The 18,955-nt window shown below is 37.0% G+C and overlaps 1 protein-coding gene across 4 annotated transcripts; it reads left to right on the forward strand.

Moving 5' to 3' along the window:
• The first annotated feature begins 371 nt into the window (after positions 1-371).
• cpt1ab (carnitine palmitoyltransferase 1Ab (liver)) lies at positions 372-17,121 on the forward strand. 4 transcript variants are annotated; one of them, XM_027172959.2, is made up of 19 exons: positions 372-528; positions 4,372-4,534; positions 4,740-4,882; positions 5,853-6,024; positions 6,229-6,330; positions 6,587-6,724; positions 6,815-6,892; positions 8,259-8,366; positions 9,237-9,324; positions 10,992-11,187; positions 11,426-11,614; positions 11,748-11,853; positions 12,362-12,478; positions 12,954-13,118; positions 13,199-13,333; positions 13,716-13,868; positions 14,622-14,735; positions 15,187-15,279; positions 15,363-17,121. In XM_027172959.2, exons 2-19 carry the CDS (start codon positions 4,394-4,396, stop codon positions 15,447-15,449), a joined length of 2,325 nt encoding a protein of 774 aa, XP_027028760.1. In that variant the 5' UTR covers positions 372-528; positions 4,372-4,393; the 3' UTR covers positions 15,450-17,121. The 4 variants fall into 4 exon arrangements, with proteins under 4 accessions (XP_027028760.1, XP_027028762.1, XP_047675254.1 ...); XM_027172961.2 differs by lacking the exon at positions 9,237-9,324 and adding an exon at positions 9,784-9,868; XM_027172960.2 differs by having other exon boundaries at positions 420-528; positions 4,376-4,534.
• Positions 17,122-18,955: the final 1,834 nt, after the last annotated feature.

Below are 18,955 nucleotides of genomic sequence, written 5' to 3' on the forward strand. Positions count from 1 at the left end.
TGCGCCTGTTGGGAAGCTCACAGAAACGGTGACATCCAGCTCAAATCTGAAAGGGAGTAAAGCCTGTGTTTATGCTATTAACAAAATGTAGCTTAATCTGGCCAAAGAAGAACCTTTTGTTTAACAAACAAACAAACAAACAAACAAACAAATAAATAAAGATCGGATCAGATCGCTCCAACTGCACCGAATGCGCAGTTAAAAAGGAACCATCCATTACCAATAATCAGAATTAATACTAATCGACCGGGTGCGGAGATGTCAATCAGAGAAACTCTTGTCGCAGGTTAATGGGTTTATGTTAATCCACATTTATTTAAAGCAGTGGTTTCTGGGAACGCTTGTTTTGATCTGCGCATCTCTATTACCTGGCAGTAAACATTCTGATTCTGATTCCCAGATAAAGTATGTGACGTAGGAGAGTGGGCGGGGTCTCAAGTTCTACTTCGCTTCCATTCATCAGTGTGTTTGAGTAAAGTGCAGAAGAGTCCTTCTGAGACCGACACTCCAGCAGAGCACACAAACAAGGTGAGATTACCGATGAATTTCTTATAAAACAAGGGCACACTGTAGCACAGAATTAAACTGCTCATGGAGTCTATGAAGTGTAAGATAAGCTGTAGTGAGGTTTAAGTAACGATATGGAAAGTGGGTTAAAGTGCACCGCTCAGAGCAAAGCCAATCATATAGTCTGTCCTACAAGCCTGACATGCATGCATAACATGTTTAACACCGACATCATGCTATAATAATAATAATAATAATAATAATAATAATAATAATAATAATAATAACAGTTAACTAGGAACTAACTAGTCAAGGAAATGACATAGGTGAATGTCAGTTGCTCCAGTTGTGCCACCTTTCTGATGATTAATTTAATGCATTTCCATCAGTTTGTTGTGGGATTACAGATTACGGCTCCTGCAGGCGTTGACATTGGCATTGTTTTGTCAACATGGCCACAGGCGCACCGGCGTTATGTTGCACAACGGGCTCAGTTAAAGGTGCCCGGCTTGATTCCAAACAGAGGTCATTTGTAAATCATGTTATAGATGTATATTACACTTCCACGTATTTAGGTATTCTGAGAAAATATCGAGTCCCTTTTAACATTCAAAGCCACCGCAGTTGTAACAGTGTTGCAGTCTAACGCCAGTTCCCTGTCTTTGGATTTGAACGTGTACCTTTTGTTACAGCTATAAAAACACGTGTGTCGCATGAACATCGAGGGTTTTTTTATTCCTTTCTCTCTAAACTAAAGTTTTTAACAAAAACGTTTTAATATATATATGTATATTACCGTGCGTATTAACGTGCGTTATTGTGAATGACGCGTATTTGTGCAGCACTTTCTATTTTGGAGAACCGACATGATCAGAACGCTAAGAGCTCGAGTGGTTTTCCTCTTGCTGCAACGCGGCGAACTTTCGCCTAGTTTCCAGTGGCATCGGCATGTCACGTGACCCAGGAACACACACACACACACACACACACACACACACACACACACACACACACACACACACACACACACACACACACACACACACAGGGGGAGGAGGGGGAGGGGTTTAGTGTGAAACATGTGCCTTTACTAGCACCAGCGTCTTCCTCTGTCCTTCATACGACTTCTGATGCCTTTGCGTCTCATGCCAATGACATATCATTGACCCTGTAACTAAACAGGAGCATTGTACACAGGCTAGGTGCCTGAATTTCACTCCACAGTGCAAACCAAAACCAAAAAGGGTACACTGCACACACCGTATATGTAACAGTGTTATATTACCCTATGTTAAATAAATTCAAACCCAGACCTGTGTGTACCATGTGCACAGACAGCTTGTGTTTTTTCACGTCACAGAGAGCTACCAGTTTCCTTGGTCGCAGTATCTCATGACACCTTAAAAGTTTAAAAACGGTTTAAAAGTTATGCACACTATTATATTAGACTAATACCATTGTTTAATCCTAGTTAGTTTTAGCTTTTAGAGTTAGTTGTCTCTATATTACTAAATCATTAGACTGCTTCATTTTGTACTTCATTTTTTCATTATTGCTGTGACACAAATTATGATAACTCCCTGCTGAAAAATCACTTTGGCCTGAGCAGCTGGCAAAACACAGACACAGCTGGTCGAAGTGGTAGAAGAAACCAGTTTCTGAATTACTTCTACTAATGCACCAAAGGCAATTAGAAAATCAAACAATTACAGGTTTATACAAGCAATAAGGAAGCTAGAAAACCACTTGACAGCATGGTCTGTGTTTTAGCAACTGGTTGCTGAAGCTGGATATTTCATCAGGAGTGACAGAGAAGTTCTTTAAGCCAATAAAATAGTGGTTTAATCATTATGGATTTTTACAGATTAATGGATATGAGGCTTAAGCATTTACTTGGGTAGGAGGGATAGGGTTCTGTTCATCATGATATTTTATTTGGCAATAGGTATAATTCGATCAGAAAATATGTGGATAAGTCATCACACTAGTAGCTCTGTTTCTTCTAAGTTTGTATATAAAAATCATTGCAATTACAGCAAGTATGGCTCAAGAACGTGTTGAAGTTGAGCAATGCAATCACCTCTCTCTTAGATAAGATGCAGGTTCTTAATATGTTACTCACTATACAGACTATAAATAGGTATTTATTAACATACACAGCATAATTTCCAAGTCACTGTATTATTTGACAGCACAAATATTAACTTTTGTCCTTTTATTATAGTTTTTAAATTTATTCTGAGAAATTAGTACTATATTTCTATAATGTCTAGAAATAGGCAAGAAACAAAAGTCCACTAAATCCCCTGCAAAAGCTCAGTAAGGCTGTTGGTCATAAAACGTTTACTTTATGCTTATTATGAGTCATACACTAATGTAATCAAATGGAATATTAATTTCAAGCCAATGTGTATACAGTACATGTCTCATTTGGCAGGCTCAATACTTGATCACATCTCTAGGATTCTAGATACATCTATAATAAGCTATAGTACATAGATTAATTTATCGATAGCGACTTTTGTAAAAGCACTTTTGTGGATTGCTCTGGATAAAGATCATCTGCCTAATGCCGTAAATATAAATGTATGGTGCACACTTCGTATCAGCTAGGCCTAAAATTAAGCAGAATTTAAAATATTATTTTTAATATGTATACATTGAAAAGACTTATTTATCACTAAAAATGTTTTGTATCTTTTGTATCACTGCTTTGTAGGGGTTTTCTCCAATGGAAGAATCTTCAGGATAGAAAATGTTGCAAATTCTAGTTTCTCTGTAACACGACAAGCAGTAATTTGTGGGAGTGGTGGAAAATGGAGAGGCCATTTTTCCCCCCAAAAAACCCTCAAAATTTTTTTGAATGGTCATAAAGTCATAAATGGATCTAATCTTATCCTAGCTGTTGGACTAACAATCAGAAGGTTGTGAGTTTAAATCCCAGGTCCACTGGGCCCCTGAACAAGGCCGTAACTCTGAATAAGGGGGTCTGACAAATGCTGTAAATGAAAAAGGAAAAAAATATCTATATTAATATTCCACGACATTGAAAATGAGACAAAACTGCTAAAATGTACATATGTGTAGGTACACAACTAAAACACTTTGGGAAATGTTATTACTGGAAACTGCTAAAGTGAATCTGCTTTGCATTAAACCACACCCTCATCAGCCTGTCAGTGATTATTTCCATGTTAAAAACCATGCTTATGTCATTCTATGTCCTGAAATAGGAATTCTGTCCATGAAGTGTCAGGGTACTTGGGTGGTAATTGGCAGGAAACCTGTTTACATATGTCATACAGCAGCTAAAATACATGAAATGTAAGGAGCTACAGCCACTCAGAAGAGACAGAGTAAGAGCATATGAAAGTGTATAGAGGGTGAAGGAGCCAGAGGTTACACTATAAGAGGGAAATAATGTATTTAATTGTGATTTTTTTTTTCGGTGGACAGGTAAGGCGTTTATATGTTTGCACTTTTATGGGAAAGTAGTAAATAATAGCTGATTGTAAATACTATGCATTTGTATAGCCAGCACAACAACACAGCTGGAAGATAGTATGCATTAAAGTATGCATATGTAAAGTACAATCATTTTGTTACTGTGACAATATAAGAGGATATTGTATTTAGGTATGATAGGCTTTTTATTTTTGGGTAGTATAAGGATTGGTGATTTTGCATTTCAAACTCATGAACAAATCAGTCTCTACTTCTGTAACTTTCACTAAAAGAAATGTATTGATGCTGATGCTAATTGTTTAATTTTACAGATCGTGATTTTCAAATCACAGGATGAGTAAGCAAAAGTCTTATCAATATGTGTAAGTGAATTAATTACAGATGCTTTCTTTTTCTCAGATAGTGAGTTTTCGGCAATAGCATGGCAGAAGCTCACCAGGCGGTGGCCTTTCAGTTCACCGTTACTCCAGATGGCATTGACCTGCAACTGTGTCATGAAGCCTTACGGCAGATCTATCTTTCTGCCTTACACTCCTGGAAAAAGAGGTTCATTAGGTTCAAGGTATTTTCAAAAAAAATTTCTCCTCTGATAAAAGGGAATGTTGGATTACACTGTTTATTGCTTTATATGACCTATTAGTAATGGCCACAATTTTATAGTCAATTGATATTATCATGGCATTAAATCAACTCTTACATTTACTTTGTGGGCAAATTGTGATACTATTATGGCTGTAAGTAATGTTGATGATTATGTCTTTCCACAGAATGGTGTTATGACTGGAGTTTATCCTGGAAGTCCTACTGGGCTCCTAGGTGTGGTTGGGGGTTATTTGATTTTCACAAAGTATGCTAATATAGACCCAACTTTAGGAGTCGTCGCTAAACTGGCCCCTCATTTGCCAGTCTGGTGAGTAATTGAAATACACTCATTGGACATAATGTGTATAACTGGTAGTTATTTATGTCTGGGCATCAACATGTATTAACGTCATATGTATTGCATGTAGGGCTGTAACTAAGCCCATCTTAGCTGTCCATTTACTGAACAGTTGCTCAGTAAAACATCATCAAATTAGTAAGGACAGAGTACTGCTGAATGTGTAGGAAACACATAAAGATTTCTTAACAGGGGATAGAAAAAAAACCCATCTAATTGATTTGTTAACATCCAGAGATGATTGCTTAAAATCACTAATGACACTCATCTGTTAAAAATTGTACAAAATATGACAAAACAGATGCTCCTGTATGATGAACTAGCTATGTAGCTTTGCTGGGTTAATTTAAAATGGTTGTAATTTTACATAACCTTTGTTTTAAATGGATGCCTGCTCTAAATAGAAATTTAATTGAGTGTGTAACCAGTTGGTTTTTCTGTCTGGCAGCTTGTGAGCAGGTATAAATACTGTGGGTGCATTCAGACCTTGGAGGTTTCACACAAACCTTCCTCTATTCTAACCCACTTTAAGGGTTTGAGCTTATTGGTTCTGCATGTGTTATTGTTCAGTTTGTAGTTTGTTAGCACTTATACATTTAAACTCTTGGAGATGATGGATTTTGTGTATATTGAGAGTTTCACTAATTGTTAGGATGGAACATGAGAGCAAGCAGGTAAAGATAGATAAGGGACTGTTCTGCTTTGATGACCTAAACACATTTCCTTTACAAAACAAAGTAAAACCCAAAGGCTCATCCTGTTTATATATGTATTAAATAAGCTCTATGAAGATAGAAATCTTGAGATGAATTGTGCTATTATGTGAAATCAAAAAGGATCAAAGCTTTCTCCCTGTAAGCAGTCTCAAAAGGTCAATCACCACCTGCAGGTCTGAAACTGTGGAGAGACCTCATGTGTAAACAGTTCTGTTTCTCTGCAGTAAATACATAACAGAGGACACCCAGCAAATCGTTGGTGGAATCCTGGTTGGGACAGGAGTTTGGACCGCCGTCATCTTTTTTATGAGGAATATGCTGAAATGTCTGCTGTCCTGGCATGGCTGGATGTACAATCGCCATGGGACCATGTCCATAAGAACCAAAATTTGGCTAGTGAGTTCATTTAGCCTCACTAAGAGCATTTACAAAACAATTTTGTATCCACTGAACATGTTTGTCTAGTGTGACCTTGCTCTTGAAACACTGTTGCATGTAGTGTGTATCTGGAAAAGCTATGTACTGTATTTGACCTTCAGAGCTTGTTTTATAGCATGTTGTATTTCCATTCCAATTGTTTAATGCCTGTTATCACTGCAGGCACTGGTGAAATTGTTCTCTGGACCTAAGCCAATGCTGTATAGTTTCCAGAGCTCATTGCCACGGCTACCGGTGCCCCCTGTGGAGCACACAGTGAAAAGAGTGAGTCTTGACATTTCTTATGCCAGAAACAGTTTAAAACAGTACAGAAAGAGTGTGAGTGTATTATTGGATATCAGTAAGTAAAACATTCAGTTTCCTTATATTGTACTTATTAATCATTACTTACTCTTTATTATAACTGTCCAAAACACATTGAAGCTTCAGCACATTGTTCCATCAGAAATGTTACTAGAATAAAATAATTTTTCTATATATAAAATAGGAGATCTTTAGACATGTCTCCCTTTTTGTTTAGTACCTTGAATCAGTGCGTCCGCTAATGGATGATGAACAGTACAAACGTATGGAAGCACTGGCAAAGGACTTCCAGAGCAACTTGGGGCCCAAACTCCAGTGGTACCTGAAGCTCAAGGCCTTTTGGGCCTCAAATTATGTAAGTCGTAACTAACATGCAATGGCTACTTTTGAGCTTAGTGTGACATTGAATTCCTGTTTAAATCCTGTTATTAATGTGTTATGGCAGGTCAGTGACTGGTGGGAGGATTATGTTTACCTGAGGGGACGTGGACCCATCATGGTCAACAGCAACTACTATGCAATGGTAAACATTGTAGTTTTTCTCTAGAACACGGTTTACCTATTTTGTGTAAACAGTCTTACAGTCTAATGGCAGCATATGAGGGAGGGAGGGAGGGAGGGAGGGAGAGGGGGGGGGGTCATCATTGCTCCTTAGGGCCTCATTACTATATCCATGACACTGTTGTTTACAGTTGATTTCAGTAGGCCTATTTTCAGCATGGTTAGTTAATTTGTCTTCTCTCTCGTGGTATAATTTAGGTTTGTTTATAAGCTTATATAAACTATAGAGTTTGAAAATATACAGTGGGATCCAAAAAGTCTGAAACCAACGGTGGAAATGCTTGTATTAGGCATACATTTTAATATAATACAAAATTTGTCATTAAAAATTATATTAGCAAAATCGAGTGAAAAATAGAACCTTAGAGATATCCGTCTATCAGTCTGTCCATCCATCATCCACAGCGCTTCTACACAGGGTCATCGGGAACCTGGAGCCTATCCCGGGATACTAGGGTACAAGTCAGGGATCTTAGAGATATATTTACATGAATATCATAACTTCTTTGGTATGTCCTTCTTTGTGCTAATGACAATATACATGTCAGCTGGCATGGACTACACAAGTTTGTGTAAAACATGATGATCTGATCTGTGTTAGGACAAATCCATCAGAGGGTTGTTAGAACACAGGTTTTCAATGTCAAGGAGTTTTCTAAATTTAAATACTCGAACTTGAGGCCGAATCATGAATAGTGAACATTTATTTTCATTTTTATTTTGCTTTAATTTTTTTAAATTCTAAAAGTGTTGTATTTCAGAATTAAATGATTTAAATACAGGATTCTTTGTGTGGTCTCAAACCTTTGGATCCCATTGTATAATGTTTATGGATAATTTAACAATTTTTATTATATAGTAATAACTGTTGTAACTGTTATCATGACTACAAGTATCTTTGTTTTGTGTATTAACTCAAGAAAATGCTCTTCATAATTGAGACACTGCACCTCAAAAATGTTGTTTCAGTATGTATCAGAGTAGATCAGGAACCTAGGACTGGCTTTACAACAAGTGATGATCAGCTAGCAGTAAAATGCTCATTTAAGCGAAATTTAAGCAAATTCACAGGTAGCTATTCATTTCTTATCGCAGGATGTTTGGGCCAGCTGACAGATAAATATAATGTCTTATCAGACATGAGTGATGAATGTGAAAAGTTGAGGTGGAAGAGAATAGTAGCAGTTGTGAGGCTACAAGAGACAAAAATTAAGTCTTTGTGTCTTTAAAAAAGGGCAGGCTAATACAAACATAAATAGACAAATTTGGCATGTAATCGCTTCAAAATAAATGAGCAGAATAATGGATTTTTTAATGTACACCTGCAGGACTTTCTGTACGTGTTCCCTACTCATTTGCAAGTTGCCAGAGCAGGGAATGCCATCCACTCCATCATGCTTTACAGGAGGAAACTGGACCGTGCTCAGATCAAACCTGTGAGTCTTTTATTAAACTCACTTCCTTGTCACACAGACTTTTTAAGCAGTACTTAGTTAGAACTTAGAGATCTTATCTACTTCACACACATACTGCTTGCTGAATAGTGAATAGAGAACTGTGGATAGTTCCACATTTGTACAGTTATCTGTTATTTTGCAGAACTAAATTCTTGTTAATAAAATGCATAGACTCCTATCAGGAACTTCATTCCTTAACGTCCAAAGTTCCTATTAAGTTAGTTATCATAAAGCATGTTACTGAGTAAGTACTATGAAGCATTCATTATTTACAGTGAATGCAGCACACAGTACATGTTTGTAGGTATACAGTGAGGATTTTGAGGTGTCGCACATGTATCAAACTTACATTAGGCTACTGACTAATTGCTGTCTTTCTTGTTCAACAAAACTCTTCCTCTGCCTTCCTCATTTTTTATACTGTGTATTACCTTCTCTGTCTATCACAGTCTTTATTCTTTTCCTGTATCTATCTCTATCTCATTCTATATTCTCTCACCCTCTATATCTCTCTTTCACATTCAGTCACCCTTGCTCTGTCTGTTACCCTTTTCAATCTCTCTCTTTTATCTATCTATCACTCTCCTATACACTCTCTCTTCTTTTATTTTTTTGCTTTACATTCTGTATGTCTTTGTACATCTTTCTCTCTCTCTCTCTCTCTCTCTCTCTCTCTCTCTCTCTCTCTCTCTCTCTCTCTCTCTCTCTCTCTCTCTCTCTCTCTCTCTGTCCACCCCTCAGACTTTCTTCACTATTCACTATCCTTGACTGTGCATGATTATTAAAAAGCCCTCCCCTAAACAGTGCTCTGTTTTGTTCCTTGCTATTGGATGCTATAAACATGCACAGGTTTACTTGCTGGAGAACAGAGTGCCGTTGTGTTCGGCACAGTGGGAGCGGATGTTTAACACGTCTCGCATCCCAGGCCTGGAGACAGGTAAGAAATAGGGCCATCTACCACCAGTGCTTAAAATCCCCTCTAACCGATAAGACCGACCGATAACATGCCACCTCTTGTCACTAGCAGTAAGCACATTTTAGTATTTGGCAATTGTTTTTGTACTCGTAAGATATATGCATTCTTTTATTTGCCTACATAGTAGAATAACATCCTCCATTTAAAATTTAAATGTTGTGATTCATAGTCTTGAAATTCTAACAAATTTGTAAGAAAGTGTCATGCTGGTGACTTGAGGCTACGTCTCCATAATCCTGAATGCGCTTCTCATTTCCTCCCATGTGAACCTCGATCCTCCATCCATTTTCCTCTATTATTTTTTCCTTTTATTTTAATCACTTATCCTTTCATTCTCTCCAAGTGGCTCTGTGGTTGAGCTGGGCTTTGGGTTTCCTCTGTGCCATATGTTAGTGTCTAACTCTCCCTCTTGCTTTACAGCTCATGGTTCAGAACACTATTCCTATGTGCTCATCACAGTATGAACGTATGTTCAACACAACTCGAGTGCCAGGTGTAGAAGAAGGTAGACCTCTATTCTGTCCTTAGCTTGTGCCTCTTAATTTCCAGTCTGAAATAATCTGCCATTTCATCAAACAGTGCATGTGGGTCTGGATTATAATGCATGTACCTGTACTGCTGTGATCTTGTGATCCATGTGTGTTTAATCCGTGGGTGATTTTCTTCCAGTAAAATTTGTATCATGAGTTTAGGGAATGTGGGAATGTAGAATTTGATACAAATGAATCATGAATTGACATAATGGGGTTTGTGTAACTTGTCGTAGTTTAGGACCTGAGTCAATTAAAATACTGTTCTAAAATGTTCATAATTTGAAGTGGTTAATATTAGTGGAAGACTTTTTAGAAGAGTTTTACAAAAGCAGGATGCAGGCATGATGATACTTTAAATTTTTTTACTACCGCTAAACGAAAGCCTCTGGTTTCTTGTTTTTTTTTTTGTTTTTTTTTGCTTCTAATGAACATCACCTAACCATTAAATTTAACTTCAATAGGCTTAAACTAATACTTGCATGAACTACATTAACACACTTGCTGCTGAACAATTGACACAATTGCTATCAATTAGATGTTAATATTAATTTGCCAATTATTAAATGTTATCTTAAATAGATTATTTTAATGCACAAACCAGATCATTATTATTTTATACTGTCTGTGTGTAGCTGAACTCAGACAAACAAATGAAGACAAAAGCTTAAGCTTGACCTTGACAAACATCATGTTGGCTAAGGATCAATTATGAAAGTCATAGAAGTAAAAACAGTCACCTTGGTGTGATTTCTTCACACTGTAAATGACAGGCTTTGATTATTGTTGAATTGCCACAGTGAAATGGACCCATGTCTAATTGATTAAGAATATACAATATATTTCTTACATAATAAAACAATATAAAATATCTAAAATTGTAAATGTATAATTTAACAACATTCTCAAATTATACTCAAGTTATAATAAACCTCGTCCATATGTTTCACATTCAAACTTAAACACTGGTCACGTTATTGGAACGTGACCAGTGACTATGGATTATAATGCATTATAATCCATAGTCCTTTGGTAGTTAATAAGTGTATTTGATGCTGTATTCATACTCCACACTGATCCATATATCTCTGCATGCAGATTTCATCAAGCACGTGAACGAGAGCAAGCACATTGTGGTTTACCACAGGGGACGCTTTTTCAAGGTGTGGATGTTTTATGATGGCCGTTTGCTGTTGCCCAGGGAGATTGAGCAACAGATGGAGAGGATTCTGGCAGATACCTCCATGCCTCAGCCTGGAGAGGAGACGCTGGCTGCACTTACTGCAGGAGACAGGTGAAGCAGGCATGCAAAAAAAAAAAATAATTTTTTTTTATTGAAGTCACTGGGAGCTCAGGATTAGCATGTGTAGTGTGAAAGAGAGAGAGAAATTCAAAATTAAGTATCCTTGTGATCATGTAATGGAGTGGAAGGCTAAACATACAGATGATAACTAAAAAAGATTTAAAAGGGTTGTCATTTATGTATTTTTTATTATGAATATAAGAATTTTCTTGCTTCCTCTTTCTTTCAGAGTCCCATGGGCAAAGGCACGCACTGAGTTTTTCAGCACAGGGAAGAACAGGAAGTCTCTGGACGCAGTGGAGAGAGCTGCTTTCTTTGTCACGCTGGACGACACAGAGCAGCGTTACGAGCCTGATAACCCTGTGCAGTCCCTGGACAGCTATGCTAAATCTCTGCTTCATGGAAAATGCTACGACAGGTTGGGATATCATTAAATTCTCATCAAAAAGTGATTTATTTTTTTGTCATAATGTTGTTATTGAGACTCAGGTCTGAAGAGTGGGAGTTGCAGATGAAGATGAAATGCAAATGTAATGTCTTTTCCTCTGCAGATGGTTTGACAAGTCCTTTAACCTGATCATATTTAAGAATGGCACAATGGGTCTGAATGCTGAGCATACCTGGGCTGATGCCCCCATTGTGGGCCACCTGTGGGAGGTGACTTTCAAAATTTTATGTGTTATTCCAGGCTTTTGAATCATACAATTATTAGCTAGACTGATATATTATATTATATTAAAATTATATTATATTATATTGCTTATAGTGCTTATAGCATTAGCATTATAGTCAGCACTGAGATTTATATTCATCAGCATTTCCAATACTTTAATTCTGACAGTTCCTAATTCTGATTAATTAGCCTATAAAATATCATTCTATCATTAGCTCAATGCATGTTTCTGGTGCAGTGGGATTATGCAGCATGTGCTGAGGTGTTAGTTACAACACTGAAGTGCATCACATCAATGTAAAATGTTATGAATTGTAAATAAGGATTCTTTTTGCTCTTTGAAAACAAGAAACAAGTGACAAAACAGTGATTTGTTGACCCATGTTATCATCAACATGTAGATAGAATAGAAACAATGTTTAATGAAAAAAAAATAAAAGAAATAATGATTAATCTTGTTGATTAATGGTTGGTGTGTGTATTTGTCTGCAGCATGTGTTGTCTATGGATCCTATAACGCTCGGCTACACTGAAGATGGCCACTGCCGTGGCAAACCACATCCCAATCTCCCTGGACCACTGCGCCTCCAGTGGGATATTTCAGTTGAGGTATACAGCACCTCACTTTTCAGCACCTGTATATAAAGTGACGACGTGACGTGACATACGGCAAAGTATGGTGACCCATACTCAGAATTTGTTTTCTGCATTTAACCCATCCGAAGTGCACACACACTGCAGTGAACACACACACTGTGAACACACACCCGGAGCAGTGGGCAGCCATTTATGCTGCGGCTCCCGGGGAGCAGTTGGGGGCTTCGGTGCCTTGCTCAAGGGCACCTCAGTCGTGGCCGGCCCAAGACTCGAACCCACATGTTTTTATTATTTTATTTTTATTACTATTAATATTTCAGCTCTAGAACTTTCATTCTCATGATCAAGTTAATTTACTCCTGACATTCAGACAAGATAAATGTGCTTATTTGCATTCTTCCTTTAACTGCTTGTTCTGTCTAGTTATTCAGACAGGGTGGGTCATTTGTTTAGGTATTTTTTTTATCTCATGTTCTCTTCTCTCCAGTGTCAGTCTGTGATCAGAAGCTCTCTGAAAGTGGCTAATGCCTTAGCAGATGATGTAGACATGCACATCTTCCCCTTCAACAACTTTGGCAAAGGTTTAATCAAGAAGTGTAAGACCAGCCCAGACGGCTTTATTCAGATCGCACTCCAGCTCGCTCACTTCCGGGTAACAACATTAACCTCTATTCATAGCACTCTCAGTTCAGATTCTTTACGTCAAGTGACATGATCATTTCCTTACCTCAGGATAAGAAAAAGTTCTGCCTGACATATGAGGCCTCTATGACGCGACTGTTCCGTGAAGGCCGCACTGAAACCGTTCGCTCCTGCACCATGGAGACTTGTGATTTTGTTCGTGCCATGATGGATGAAAAACAGACAGTAAGACCAAACGCTCATCCTTTCACTGTTATATACAGTTTTATTCGTGTTATATTTATAACTGTGCTGCTTCCTTGATTGTAGTGCATGATGCTGACAAACTGTGAACAATTAAACACCTCACCATCCACTTTAATAGGAACATCTGTATACCTGCTCATTCTCGTAATTATCAGTCAGTCATGTGGCAACAGTTAAACACACAATCAGTGATCGGCAGGTCTTTCTCCAAAATATGTTTTTGGTCTCCCTGCCAGCTTAAACAAATCTAACCATGCACTGTCACATTGCACCAATGAACACCAATCTCAGACATTCGTTATTACACTGTAGTAAGTGGGTGTTATTCTTTCTGTATAAAAAACTTATTCTCTTCATTCAGAGAGAGGAGAAATTGCGACTACTGAAGCTGGCAGCAGAAAAGCACCAGGAACTCTATAGAATGGCTATGACTGGCAAAGGAATCGATCGCCATATTTTCTGCCTCTATGTGGTGTCCAAGTACCTGGGGGATGACTCAGCCTTCCTCAAAGAAGTGAGAGTCCATGGCCATAAACCTTCTACTGTGTAAACAGGCAATAATACTGCTTATGTTAGATAGTTTACAAGACAAAACTAGATTTGTAAAGTTCGTCGTGACAAACGTTGATGTTGGCTTTGATGGTGCAAGTATTCTCAAAGGATGGTGCTTTTGGAGGCAAGTGGACATAAGGGTTAGTGTTGCTTTTGGAGGCAAGTGGACAGAAAGCTAGGGTGCCAAAACATTTGGAGATAAGTGGAGACAAGCATATGACATTATTCAAATACTCTTGAGGAAGTTCCCCTCATTTGGCTGACTGTTTTGATATGTCACATGTCCATGTTGTAACAAGTTTTTTGATTTTGTATATTTTGGGGGCAGGGCTGCGGCACAACCGAAAGGCTAGTCTGTACACCAATTTAAAACTTTGTTCAGAGTATCACCTTAAAGGATCTGGCTGAGTTTGGTGTAGATAGTTCGAAAGCTTGCCGAGTTATAAACCTCCAAATTTTATAATGGGAGTCTATGGGAAAAAAGGCCAATTTGAGACCTGGTACCGGAAGTACCGGTACTCGGATCGCTTAGAAAAGTAATAGCAACAAACTTCATACTGGGGTCTACAACATATCCGAATTTGGTGCATGTGGCTCGAAAGCCTTAGGAGGAGTTACCCTTGATAAATTTTTGTCTAAGCTTAAATAGGGAAACAGAATAGAAATGCTACAAACACATGGACTGAAATAGTTCTTGTCCTTTGTATGTGCGTAGGTGCTGTCTGAGCCCTGGAGACTGTCCACCAGTCAGACTCCACTACAGCAGATCGAGCTCTTTGATTTGAAGAAGCACCCAGAGTATGTCACCAGTGGAGGTGGCTTTGGCCCGGTAGGTCCACATGCACAAAGTAGTAGATTACAACTAAGTACATTTTAGTCTTTGGAAGGATAAGTTTAAGAAGCTTTTATTGTACAATATTTATTCAGCAAATATGAATAAAATTCACTTATCAGAAAAGCCAATTCATGTTTTGCTCATGGTAATGGTTATATTATGCTTTGTGTCGACTTCTATGTAAAACTTGGTAGCATAAACATCTATGCTTTGTGATTTAAGGTTAAGGATTTTAAAATTTGTATAGAACTGTATCATGTGAAGTAATGATACCATTCATATTGACATCCTTTCTTTCAGTGCCACTTATAATTCTTACTATGTGATTAATGGATAAAAATAGATGATTAATATTCATGGCATGATAAACATAAAGTGTTCCTAGTAAAAGCATGCAATTAGATAGCTACTGTGGGAAATTTGTTGGACTGTTTTCTCATTATAGGTGGCAGATGATGGTTACGGTGTGTCGTATATCATTCTTGGAGAAGACCTCATCAACTTCCACATATCTAGCAAGTATTCCAGTATAGAGACTGTGAGTATTATACTTTTTTACATGTTACATGTACATGAGTACATGTTAAATTTGCAGCATTCACTGACTCTCTGTCTTCATAGGACTCTCACCGCTTTGGCAACCACATAAAGCAGGCCATGCTCGACATCCTTGCTCTCTTCGAATTGGATAAGAAGACTGTCAAGTGAACTGTACTTCTGTCTCCGTCCATAAAAGGGTCTTTGTTTCAGTGAAATGCTTTGTTTGCTAGAAGATTGTAATCGTATTGTTAATTTGTAATGTATGATTGATTAACCAAAAAAAAAAGAATGATAAATATCATAAATAATGCTAAAGAGGAAGTTTTATTCAAGTTGTTTTAGGTTTTAAGTTTGTACATTGAAAGGGACTTTTAAACTGGGCCTTCTTTTACAATGGAGTGTTGCATCCTTTTGTCTTCTATTCAACTTGCTGAATTTCTCAGATTGCAGAGCCCACATCTCTTATTTTATATCAAACTTGAATGGCAGTTGCAACTCCAAAACCTTTATAAGACTCGGGGGAACCTAACCACTGCATTTATGTGCTGTGTCAATGCAAAGCAAATTCAATGCAATGTTTTTATTTTTTTTTTTTTTAGCATTTATTGTACTTGCACTTCTGAACCTGGGTGTTCATGTAATGGCTAGGTGCAGGACAGCCACTAGGGGGTATCATTGGAGAACTTATGCTATGAGCATTTACTTGAATTAAATTATTTTAAATATATTTAACTGGCATGAGTTTTCTTATGAAAGTATTGTTTTGTTTTTTTCATTTACACCAGTTTCAAATTCTTGCAACAATTCTAAATGCCACAAGATTTCCAATTACAGATCTATATGTGTTCAATCCAATTCCTGTGAGTCGAATTCATAGGCAATAAAGTGTTTCTGATTCTGAATTTTAAATAGTGACAGCAATCTACATCAAGTAGCATTATGTTGCTCTGAATACTAACAGTAAACATGTATCTGCTTTGTCAGTCGTCAAAAAACATCTCCGGGTGTTCTCGTGAGGTTACTGCAGCTCTATTTAGACAAATGTCTACAAACAACAGATAAAAGACATACATGTTGTTCAGTCAGAAACCATGTGATATTTTATTTATTTAGTCTTTTCTCCATTAAAGTTATACCCTCTTCTGATTTGCTTTGCTTGATTAGTTGGATTGGAAATTGCGACACTGAAACGTTGTATGTGGTAACTGATGTATTTATAAGATATTCTCTACAGAAGCAGTTGTTATCCAAGAACAATTCAAAATGTCACTGTTAAATAAAGAACCTTCCAATATTTTAGAACAATACATTAAGGCTTCCCATTAAGGTTAACCATATTAGAAGAAAAAAATGGAGATCACTGGAGGAATTTGCAAATCCTAAATGAATGTCTATTACATCTATGTATTTATTCCCAAAACTGAATGTAAATAAACTGCATGCATAAATCTTTTAAATTCTATTTAATATATTGTGTGTAGTAATAATAACAATAATAATAATAATAATAATAATAATAATAATAATAATAATAATAATAATAATAATAATAATAAACATTTTGAAGTACATTAGAAAAGAAAGTATGATGTTGATGTTGTAAAGCTTAAAGCTAAAATACATTAAACATTATGGAATAATGTCTCCAGGGTCAGTACAATCAAGATTTCTTCAGGACATTAGTGTAGTTAGTTCTTAGTGTAGGAAAATATCTCATTTAAAGCACATTAATAAGCATGTTCATTTTTATTTTATTTTATTGTTTTTACTGTTTAAACAATCTCACTGATATATAGACATGTTTTAAATAAAAATAAAAACAACCTTGTCGTTCACCTTACTTTTTGTAACTTTTTGCTCTGCCTCCATCTGTGACATGACATTTATTATGCCATGTAAATCCTTAGGGAGCATGTTGTTGTCCTGGTGATTATTTATCACTAACAGTATATCTCAAAGTGAAAGTTTTATTTATTACATTTTTATGTTGTGGAACATTCAAAAACCCATGTTAGTTAATTTTATTTACAATATAACAGCTCGGCCATAACTAGTCGTTCTTTCCCACTCTTTTATTCCACATCTTGAAATAAGACAGAGAATGCAGCTTGTCATGGCCTGAAACTGGCCTGAAGATTCTCCTAGGTGTTCTCTTACAGCCTTACCTCTTACTGTTACTAGGACTGAAACTGAATGCTAAGTAAATGTATTATAGCAGTAAAGCTCACCATATCAGCAAATGCAAACATTTTTGAAACCATTTGTGTGGAGCATCAGCATGTTAGTTACTATGAAACATTAATGAATCAGAGCAAGTGCATTTATGTAAATCTACAGCTGCTATTATAGAAAATCATTCTATTCTGACCATAATCAGAATCAGCGCTGTGGTACGAATAATGCTATCACATAGTCATAACTACACCACAGTAATAACATGAGTAGCTCTTGTTAAAGCAGGAATTAAACAGCAAAAGACAGATCTATGTGCAACTTCTTAAATATACTCATGTTTAGCAGCTATGTAGATCATTTGAAACATTAAAAGATGAGACAACATATTAAGTGTTAAAGCCTGTGCAGCTTGTATGAAGAGTGCATTCTGTAGTCAGAAACCTATCTCTTGTTGTGTAGTGTGAAATCTGCAATCGTTAATTTAGTGTAATCAGCAATGTTGAAGGAATCATGGAAAAATCTTGCGGCAATTCATATGTGTTGCATGGACAGTGATTAAGAGGTTCAGTATTGATAATTCTCAGCCACTAGGAAGTTTGAAGTTGCAGTTTGCTTGTAATTTTTAGATAATCCTTTGTTAAGGACAGGAAATGAAAGGAGGAAAAGAGAAGATGAGGCACAGGAGAATCCATGAGATCTGATTGGACATTGTGTATGTAAAGAAAACAAGTTTTGACCTCTGCAAAAATCAAGTAGAAAGGAAGAGATGAAACTGTATCTCTCTGTGCTACATAGTAGCTTCGGAAAGATATAATAAAAACCTGGTGAAGGTTTAGATCCCAATGATCTGGTGATTAGTATCAAATGTTGCAGACATGTTAAGGATGACTGAGGGTCAGTGAGGAGTCTTTTGCATTCTATAGAGCTTCAGTGACTATAAGGAGGGCACTTTCAGTATCTGTGCTAAATTTTTACAAACGCATTAAATTAAATGCATTCAATTTTACAAACTAACAAATCATACTGCTCCAAACCAAAAGGGGGAAGTGGTAGCACAGTGCTTAAGGTGTTGGACTACTGGTCAAAAGGTTGTGAGGTTGTACACCTGGACAACCAATATGCCACTCCTGGGCCCTTGAGCAAGGCCCTTAACCCTCAATTGCTCAGTTGTATAAATGAGATGAGGGTGCCTGCCAAATGCCAGGAATATAAACCACTTCAACTACTACTTATAATGTGAAGTTCCCGATGTGATGATTTCCGTTAAATATTATGGAATTGTACTTGCTAGACTTTGATGCATAGCTTATAAATGTTTAATTTAAACTTTCTTTTTACTTAGGAGATTCCACAGACTGCAATTTGCAGACAGACATCAGGTAGAGTAAGATTTATCTGCTCTGATGAATATAAATCCCAGGTCCACCAGGCTGCCACTGCTGAGCCCTTGAGCAAGGTTCTTAAAATGAGAAAATATGTATGTCGGTCTGAATAAAGGC

This window comes from Tachysurus fulvidraco, chromosome 10, assembly GCF_022655615.1.
Source record: "Tachysurus fulvidraco isolate hzauxx_2018 chromosome 10, HZAU_PFXX_2.0, whole genome shotgun sequence".
Classification (NCBI taxonomy): domain Eukaryota; kingdom Metazoa; phylum Chordata; class Actinopteri; order Siluriformes; family Bagridae; genus Tachysurus; species Tachysurus fulvidraco.

Excerpts from the sequence above, each read along its gene's own strand:
- cpt1ab (XM_027172959.2), top strand. The coding sequence starts at position 4,394 with ATGGCAGAAGCTCACCAGGCGGTGGCCTTTCAGTTCACCGTTACTCCA. Across the intron at positions 6,025-6,228 it reads TAAGAACCAAAATTTGGCTA|GCACTGGTGAAATTGTTCTC; the intron begins GTGAGTTCATTT and ends TTATCACTGCAG. Across the intron at positions 13,869-14,621 it reads ACTCAGCCTTCCTCAAAGAA|GTGCTGTCTGAGCCCTGGAG; the intron begins GTGAGAGTCCAT and ends GTATGTGCGTAG.